General features: G+C 33.6%; 1 protein-coding gene across 2 annotated transcripts; it reads left to right on the forward strand.

The window, feature by feature from the left end:
- Positions 1-5,313: 5,313 nt before the first annotated feature.
- LOC149510937 (B-box zinc finger protein 24-like) lies at positions 5,314-8,511 on the forward strand. 2 transcript variants are annotated; one of them, XM_089756502.1, is made up of 4 exons: positions 5,314-5,583; positions 5,737-5,936; positions 7,551-7,850; positions 7,995-8,511. In XM_089756502.1, exons 2-4 carry the CDS (start codon positions 5,754-5,756, stop codon positions 8,223-8,225), a joined length of 714 nt encoding a protein of 237 aa, XP_089612628.1. In that variant the 5' UTR covers positions 5,314-5,583; positions 5,737-5,753; the 3' UTR covers positions 8,226-8,511. The 2 variants fall into 2 exon arrangements, with proteins under 2 accessions (XP_089612628.1, XP_089612627.1); XM_089756501.1 differs by having other exon boundaries at positions 5,315-5,583; positions 5,678-5,936.
- The last annotated feature ends 1,551 nt before the right edge of the window (positions 8,512-10,062 follow it).

Genomic DNA, 10,062 nt, shown 5'->3' on the forward strand with positions numbered 1-10,062 from the left:
TGATCGATCGATGAAGCTTATTCCAAAGTATTGAGAAACTGAACAAGGAAGAATGTGAGTGGAAAAGACAAATTGAGAGCTACATTGGTTCGATCCTAGAAGAGCAGTGCAATTGGATCCTTGAGGAATCAAAGGGCTTGACACCCAAGAAAGAAAAAAAAGAGCTTGAGAAACTTGAGTACCATACATTGAACAGGAATTGATTGACCAACATTTGCATAGCATGCATTGAAAATCATGCACATCGCATAGCATACACTACTTTCAGAAAAGTATAGTGTACAAATTCAAGAAGCAGGGGTGTTCCAACATCCCACATGAAAAAGACAGATATGAAAAGACTTTGCAAGTTTGAGAAGAAACTTGTCAGGTAAGTTCCTAATCCTTGAAATAGGATGTCTCTTGGTATCGGGGTTGATTTATAAGACCTTTGGGCATAATCTCCTGAAATCCCTTCAAACACAACTTTCAACTCCTTCGGACATGATCGTCTAGGAGTATTTACTTTCCAAGTTCGTTGCCTCTGTTTAGAGGAGCAATTTATTTTTCCAAGTTCGTTGCCTCTGTTTAGAGGAGCAATTTATTTTTTCAAAAGTCGTGGTGCCTCTGTTTAGAGGAGCAATTTACTTTTCAAAGTCGTGGTACCTCTGTTTAGAGGAGCAATTTACTTTTCAAAGTTCGTTGCCTCTGTTTAGAGGAGCAATTTACTTTTCAAAGTCGTGGTGCCTCTGTTTAGAGGAGCAATTTACTTTTCAAAGTTCGTTGCCTCTGTTTAGAGGAGCAATTTACTTTTCCAAAGTCGTGGTACCTCTGTTTAAAGGAGCAATTTACTTTTCCAAGTTCGTTGCCTCTGTTTAGAGGAGCAATTTACTTTTCAAAGTCGTGGTACCTCTGTTTAGAGGAGCAATTTACTTTTCAAAGTTCGTTGCCTCTGTTTAGAGGAGCAATTTACTTTTCAAAGTTCGTTGCCTCTGTTTAGAGGAGCAATTTATTTTCCAAAGTCGTTGCCTCTGTTTAGAGGAGCAATTTATTTTTTCAAAGTTCCGTTGCCTCTGTTTAAAGGAGCAATTTATTTTTCCAAAGTCGTGGTGCCTCTGTTTAGAGGAGCAATTTACTTTCCAAAGTTCCGTTGCCTCTGTTTAGAGGAGCAATTTATTTTTCCAAGTTCGTTGCCTCTGTTTAGAGGAGCAATTTACTTTTCAAAAGCCGTGGTGCCTCTGTTTAGAGGAGCTTTGGTTAAAAAAAAAAAAAAAAAACAAAAAAAAACCAAAAAATGTTGAGTTGAGTCTTGATTGGATGTCTACGTCTTTGCGCAATTTTTGTTTCACAAAAAATGTGCAAAGAGGGGCAGCTGTAGACACCCAATTGGGTCCGGCCCAGATCAATTGGGCCTGGCCCAAATGGGTAGGGCCCAATTCAATTTGTCCTGTATTATTTTGTATTTTATGTATTTTATTATTATGTATATATTTATTTATTTATTTATTTTTTATTAGATTAGATTTATATGTATATAGTTATATATTTATTATTATTTTTTTTATCTGTTCTGATTTTTCCTGATTATCAGATATTTTTTTATAATATCTTTTGATTTATCTTTTCTAATTATCTAGTATTTTTTATTTATTTTGATTTTGGAAGGCTGAGATTGAAGGCTGAAGAATCCCATTGGAAGTGGGAATTCAATCAGAAGAGTCCAGTGGGATTCAAAGATTGAATTCCCGTCCAAGGAGGAATTGGGATTGATCAGAAACTCCTGATCAATCCCTATATAAAGCACCTCCTGGAACAGTTCAGAAACACACAGAAAACAGAAGCAAAAGCTACTGATTGAGAGAATAGGGGTGTTTAGAGAGCTAAGGAAAAGTTTAGGAGTGTTCTGGCAGTGAGAAAAATTTTTTAGAAAAATTTGGCGAAAAAATTTTCTGGAAATTTCTGGGAAATTTCCAGATTCCGGCGAAAATTTCGGCGACTTTTGAATTTTCCGGCGATAATTCCGGCGAACTTTGAAGTTTCCGGCGACAGACCCAGTTTCCGACGGAGAATCTCAGAAACCGGCGACCATCCGGCCAACTTCCGGCCAATTTCCGGCGAAATTCCCAGATTCCGACGAATTTTCCAGAATCCAGCACCGGCGTTCTTCAAATTCTAGAGAGAAGGCAGAGAAGAAGGGAAGAAGAGAGAGAGAGGGGAGGAACGGTCTGCTGAAAAACGGAGGAAGGTGCCTTTTATACCCTCCCAAAACGACGTCGTTTTGGCTTTAAGTTAATAAGAGGATCCGCGCGTTTTGCCGAACCCGACCCGACCCGAAGCGTCGACCCGCTTTCTGACCCGCGCGTTTCAGCCCCTCCGAGCCGAGCCGAGCCGAGCCGAGCCGCACCAAGCCGAGCCGCTCCAGGTTTTTTTTTTTTTTTTTTTTTTTTTGAATTTTTTTTTTATTTGACTTTGATTTTGATCTTGATTTTTTTTTTCTTTATTCTTTAATTAATCCGACGACGGAGCCTCTACAAGTAAAAACAGTAGTTTTTCTTGCATACTCCTGAGGTGAGGGAATTTTCTCAATTTTCTGCTAAAAGTATTAGAGTCAATTGAGAATAATTTCCGATAATTAATTACTTGGCTGATTTTGATTTTTTTTTCTTTAATTAATCCGACGACGGAGCCTCTGCAAGTGAAACAGTAGTTTTTCTTGCATACTCCTGAGGTGAGGGAATTTTCTCAATTTTCTGCTAAAAGTATTAGAGTCAATTGAGAATAATTTTCGATAATTAATTAATTGGTTGATCTTGATTTTTCTTTAATTAATCCGACGACGGAGCCTCTGCAAGTGAAACAGTAGTTTTTCTTGCATACTCCTGAGGTGAGGGAATTTTCTCAATTTTCTGCTAAAAGTATTAGAGTCAATTGAGAATAATTTTCGATAATTAATTAATTGGTTGATCTTGATTTTTCTTTAAATAATCTGACGACGGAGCCTCTGTAAGTGAAACAGTAGTTTTTCTTGCATACTCTTGAGGTGAGGGAATTTTCTCAATTTTCTGCTAAAAGTATTAGAGTTAATTGAGAAAAGTTTCCAATAATTATTTACTTGGTAAAATTTTAAGGCTTTTGGATAACACAAATTCAAGCTGGTACCATCTTTTGATGGGCGTTGTGAGGGTGCTATAACCTTCCTCACACGTAACCGAACTCCCGAACCCTGTTCTGGTTAGTAGACCTGAACCTATTCTTTTAGGGACCCTCAAGCTTAGGTGTTCCCTGAAAGGACAGATTCTTTAGGTGGCCAATCGCACCTAGATAAAAAAGATTGGTGGCGACTCTCCCTAAAAGTCAATGTCTAGAGATAGATCCCCGGATCTAGACGTTACGACAGATAGTAAAAGTAGTTTTAGGCAATATCCCATATAAATACATAAATAAATATCATTGATTATTACATCTAGATACAAATAGTTTTTGTATTACTTCATATCCTTTTTTTAGAATATGTTTACAAATTAATACTTTTAATTAGTAAAATTCAGGCAAGTATGCATTTTTTACTATAAAATGAAATTACAAAATGATTTATATTACATAAATAAGTACATGTTAAAAATAGAAGTTAGTAATGAAAAAAATTATATATTTACTTGATTTCAAGTAACAAAAACTTTATAACAATTTGGTTTCAAATCAAAATAACAAATTTAAATTTTCAATGGCAAATAGATGAAAAGTAATAGTTTGAATGAGTTTGGCAATGATCAATTACCTAAAAAATTTATAAAATTGAAGATAAAAATCCACCACTAAAAAAGGTTTTAAAAGCTCTAGAACAAATATAAAATAGTGAATAAGAAAAGTACAAAATCCGATTTGATTGTGATAGAAGATAATTTTTTATAGTAAAAAAAATTAAAAATATATAAAAAATATATAAAAAAAGAATGAAGATGATGACTAAACACTAAAAGACTTAAAAGAATACTTCTAAAAAGAATCAAAACAAAGAAACATTGGAATTTTAATTTTAGTTTTTTGTTATATTTATTTTTTGAACTTAAACTTACATTTTTAATTTAATTTAGTATGATGATAATTATTTTAATTGTATTATTATAAAATATCAAATTTATTATATTATATTATAATTATAATTATAATTTGATTAACAATTACGTGCATAGCACGTGGAATAAAACTAGTATGATTTAAATTTATAAAAGGCAATCACGTGCATGACACATAAAATAAAACTAGTATGATTTAAATTTATAAAAGACATCGCACAAGTATGAATTTAGATTTTTACATATATCATAACAGAACTTTATAATATTCCAATATGTGATTTGAGTGTTCTAAAAGTCGCTCATCAAAACCTGTTTTTCCTATCAAGCTTAATACAAATCATGCTAATATAAATTTAATAATATAATTTTGGTTGTATTTATAAAAAAATAAAATATTATCGATTTATTTGCATACATTAAAAAATTAAATATTTATATTTATATTTATATTTATATTATTAAAAAAATTAATAACATATTTAAATATTAAACCAAAAATATATATCAACTATTGGATAAAGATGCATTAAATAATTAGAGAGCTCCTGTCACACCAAAGAGTACATTTGCTAAGCCATTTATGCCTTAGTTTAGCCAAAGGTTTCAATGTTTAGGGTTTGTACCTTTTCATATGTGCCCTATATCTCAAAGGTATTGGATAAGCTGCCCTAAATTACAGCTATTTGAGATAAGCTGCCCTAAGTTTAAGTTTGGGTTTGAAAATTAATTTTTTAAATAAAAAAAATCTATTTTTGTTGTTTAATATTAAAATTAGATAAAAAATAATTTTTAAATGTAAAACTTTTTTCAATAATAATATTAAACTAGACCTTGGTACATTCCTCGTAGCAAACTTATTATGCCTCTTTTGATTTTGAAATAAAGTTTTAATTAATAAAAACATTTCTTTCAAAAATAACCATGTTTTATTTCAAGGGAAAAATTATCTTGCTTTAAATTATCTTGCATGATGAGTTTACAACATGATGAACATGATCGTAAGGTTGGAAATCATCTAATATTAGCTATCATTTTGAACATTTTTGTAAGACTATGATAGAAAGCCAGAGAATCATAACTCCCTAAAAAAATCCAATATCAATCGTGACCACAAAACGTGTTCTAGTTGGTGGTAGCAGCACGTTGAACAGACCACAACCACACAACCAATGGAGGGAGACCGACTCACTGGCCCTACCAATTGCATTGTTGTAAGCACCTAATTTCTTGGTTTTGATACACAAAATCTCAATGCCTTATCTCCCCCTTCTTGGATTCTCCATCGATCACTTCTGCGTCCCTGTATGTCCCTAGATTCTAGCTTTTGTACTTGTGTTCCTCCCTTCGCCTGCATTTTCCTCCACTGTTTCTCTCTTTCTCATCTGCTGCGTTTGTCTATATTTTCCCAGATTTTTTTCTCTTTCCTTTTCCTTTTCCCCCTCTGGAAAAAAACCTTGTCTTAGTACTCAACTGTTTCTCTTTGAAAGTTCAGATTTTTCTCAGAGAAAAAAGGAAACTTTTTAAGGTATACCCTTATCTCGTTTACTTCTTGGATTCACTTTTTCCTTATTTTCACAAGATTTTAAACTATGGGTATCTCCTGAATTTCTGAAACAAAGGGCAATATTGATTAAAAACTTCTAGTGAAAATATACTGAAAGTGAGTTGAATAGATCAGTTCCAAGGTGATTAAAGATGAAAATCCAGTGTGATGTTTGTGAAAGAGCTCCAGCAACAGTGATATGTTGTGCGGACGAGGCTGCACTTTGTGCTCAATGCGATGTTGAAGTTCATGCAGCTAATAAGCTGGCAAGCAAGCACCAAAGGCTTCTCCTTCAGTGCCTTTCAAACAATCTTCCTCCTTGTGATATATGCCAGGTAGCCCTGGATTCACTTACCTCCCAAGAAACTTCAGTTCTTTTTGTCATTTTATATAGTTTCTCTATATTTTTGTAGGGGTCGGTTGCTTTTTTATGTTGTTTTTTTATGGTTTTATAATTTAATCTTATTGATCTAAAACATCTGTCCATTGGCTTTGGTTGTTAACATGTTATTAGAAAATAGTGTGGAACCAGAAAATATGCGTGGAAGAGCGGGGTTCACGAACAATTCCTGGAACATAGATGATCCTTGAGATATAGATCTGAATAGCTATTTTTTTTTAGTATTTTCTTAATCTGGGAATTCTTGTATTCGTATTTGTCGGAATAACAATTTGTATGGACGGACCTAACATAAAAAAATTTTTTGGCCTAATTCATATATGATTTTGTTAAAATTTTAAACGGAGTCATTTCTTTTATTGCATCGTGTTTAGAACTGTCATGTCTAGTATTTATAGTATTTTTGAGATAGAAAAACTTATGGCACATTATAGTTATGCAAAAGTTGAAATTATTAATGATAACCAAAAATAAAATCAATGACGGTGGATAAGGTTTGAAGATATTTGCTTAAATGAATTTTTTGTTCTTACTTCTATATGTATTTTTTCGGTTGCTCATGTTATTCTACAGATACTGCAAAGGCCAAATGTTTGATGAATAAGAGATTATTCCAAAACATTGGTTTCCATTCTAAGCGTCTTCCTTCCCTCCCTGATAATTAATTAAAGTTGGCAATGAAATGTTTCATGTGAGAATAATAGATTAAAGAAAGAAAACTATGGAAATGGTCTGTAGCTTCAGCAGTTGCGCACCAGTGCTGCCTGTTTGGTATTTTCTATCGTTTATCAATTGATCTGCTCTGGTGACATGCTAAAATCCAAAATTTTCTAATAAATCGACTCATACCATATATCTTATAATAACTAGTATGTCAGCTTGATTGTATGTGAATATCTGAAATGTTCTAATGAATCGGCTTGTACAGTCAGCCTTAGCATGACAAGTATATATATCAATTCTATCAGCTGTTTCGGTTGTAGAAATGCAAGAAAGAGGAATGAGAGAAGTTCAATTGTGCAGTCATGCATGAGAGGGAAGACATATCAAACAAAAAGCATAAATTCCCATCCTTAGTTGTTAGACTGAACATGAAATTTGACAAATGATTTAAAAAAAAATTATTGAAAGTGTTTGCAAACCTTCTGATTGATTGAAATACTATTAGCAGTTGTCTAGAGTTCATCTGGCCAAAGATGCTGAGCCTAGGAGGATAAACGTAAATATGGTCTCAAGCTTCAACACTTTCTCATTAAGATTTTAACCACTGCTCTAGGTAGTCTAATGCTTTCATCAATTCTGAATATCAAATCATGTCTGATTCTATCTTGTTACTCACTCCTCGCTTAATAATTAAGATAACTCCATGCTATTAGACTTCAGAGGTAGAGAGAGTTAAAGAAATAGTCATACTAAGCATTGCACTAACTCTTTGTACTAAGGTTCATATGATTGTTCAAACCATAGTTTCATTCTCATAATCGCAAAAATTTTCTGAATGGTCAGTAGCTCTGATCCTCTTCTCACTCTCATATGATATGATGTACAGGAAAAAGCAGCTTTCATTTTTTGTGTTGAAGATAGAGCCCTTTTTTGCCAGGAATGTGATGAACCTATTCATCCAGCTGGCAGCCTTTCTGCAAATCATCAAAGGTTCCTAGCTACTGGAATACGTGTTGCCTTAAGTTCTAGTTGCAATAAGAATACTGAAAAGAATGGGTTGGAGCCACCCAACAAGAGTGCACCTCAGAGTTCAATGAAAATGCCTGCACAGCAACTGTCAAGCTTTGCATCTTCATGGCCTGTTGATGATCTGCTACGATTATCTGATATTGAATCTCCTGACAAGGTGAGAAACATACAATAATACGAAATGGTTTGTTGTTATATTCCTTATCTGAAAGCACAAGATTGATGCAGAAGCCACTCACTGATCAGCTGTATTTAAATATTTTCAATCTTCCTATAACTTTTTTTCCCTGTCTTTATGCAGAAAGGGCAGCTTGAGTTTGGAGAGCTTGAATGGCTAGCAGACATAGGTCTTTTTGGTGAGCAATTGCCTCAGGAAGCTTTAGCAGCAGCTGAAGTTCCTCAACTCCCAATACCACAATCGAGCAATTTCAACTTGTACAGACCTACCAAACATTCCATGCCTCTTAAGAAACCAAGAGTTGAAATCCCAGATGATGATGATGAGTTCTTCACAGTCCCTGATCTAGGCTGAGTGTGGATGCAATTATACTTGTTTGTTGACAGGTCAATTAACTATATGTTTGTACTTTCATATGTACGTATAATTAATAACGTACACATACATTGCATCGGTCTTGGATGGCAAAATGGTCATGGGAATACTCAAATCTATATTTTCTTCCATTGACCTGTGAATTGCTTGTTTTAGGATGCTGAACTCATCACCCTATGCACTGGGGTATACTATTCATTCTGTTCAGTGCACCTCCTTTCATGTTATGCTGCCAGTGAATCACGTCTCTAATTATCTTGGAAAATGCTTGTCTTAGTACTTGCAGTCACTCTTAAGATTTACATTTATTAGGTTTGAGATATGAATTTTAGCATTTGCAAGTTCTTTTCCTATCTTAAGATTACAATTTTTTTGTTAAAAAAAAAAACTGTCTTAGAAAATGTCCCAGAATTTCTTATGGGAGCTGATATTAAGATGAGGTTAAACAAACTCTTGCCTGGCATGATTGTTAATGTTCGAATTTGAGTACTCACAAGTTTTGGGTAAGTTCAAAACTGTAGGCAGAAAAGAGGTCATAAGTGTCATAACGTCTAGATCCGGAGATCTATCACTAGACATTGACTTTCAGGGAATCGTCACCAATCTTTTTTTGTCTAGGTGCGATTGGCTACCTATGGAATCTGTCCTTTCAGGGAACACCTAAGTTTAAGGGTCCCTAGAAGAATAGGTTCAGGTCTACTAACCAGAACAGGGTTCGGGAGTTCGGTTACGTGTGAGGAAGGTTATAGCACCTTCACAACGTCCATCAAAAGATGGTATCAGCTTAAATTTGTGTTATCCAAAAGCCTTAAAATTTTACCAAGTAATTAATTATTGAAAATTATTCTCAATTGGCTCTAATACTTTTAGCAGAAAATTGAGAAAATTCCCTCACCTCAAGAGTATGCAAGAAAAATTACTGTTTCACTTGCAGAGGTTCCATCGTCGGATTATTTAAAGAGAAGAAGAAAAAAAAATAAAATCAAAATTAAGATAGAAAGGAAGGAAAGAATGATTTTTTTTAAGGGAAAATTGATACTTTCAACTTTTTTCCAAAAATATTTTTTGGAAATTTCGATTTTCAAGGTAAATTGATACTTTCAACTTTTTCTCAAAAATCATTTTTTTGAAAATTTATTTCTAAAGAAAATTGATACTTTCAACTTTTTTCCAAAAATATTTTTTTTTTGGAAATTTATTTTTCTTTTAAGGAAAATTGATACTTTCAACTTTTCCCTAAAAATATTTTTTGGAAATTTATTCTTAAGGAAAATTGATACTTTCAACTTTCCCTAAAAATATTTTTTTTGGAAATTTATTTCTAAGGAAAATTGATACTTTCAACTTTTCCCTAAAAATATTTTTTTTTTGAAATTTACTCCTGAGGAAAATTGATACTTTCAACTTTTCCCCAAAAATATTTTTTGGAAATTTATTTCTAAGGAAAATTGATAATTTCAACTTTTCCCTAAAAATATATTTTTTTAGAATTTTTTTATTCTTATTTAAAGAAAATAAAATAATAAAAAATAGATAAAAAGAATATTACATAAACCTAATCTAATAAATAAACAAATAAAAGATAAAATAAACAAATAAACAAATAAACAAAGAAATAAAAAAAAAAAAAAACACCTGGAGCGGCTCGGATCGCGGCTCGGCTCGGCTCGGCTCAAGGAAGAGAAAACGGCTCGGGGGAGCGGCTTGGCGGCTTGGCTCGGCTCGGCTGGGCTCGGAGGGGGGCTGGCACGCGCGGGTCAGAAAAGCGGGTCGACGCCCGGGTCGGGTCGGGTTCGGCAAAACGCGCGGATCCTCG

The sequence above is a fragment of the Durio zibethinus genome, chromosome 27 (assembly GCF_047325235.1).
Source record: "Durio zibethinus cultivar Kanyao isolate XHJ-2024 chromosome 27, ASM4732523v1, whole genome shotgun sequence".
NCBI lineage: Eukaryota > Viridiplantae > Streptophyta > Magnoliopsida > Malvales > Malvaceae > Durio > Durio zibethinus.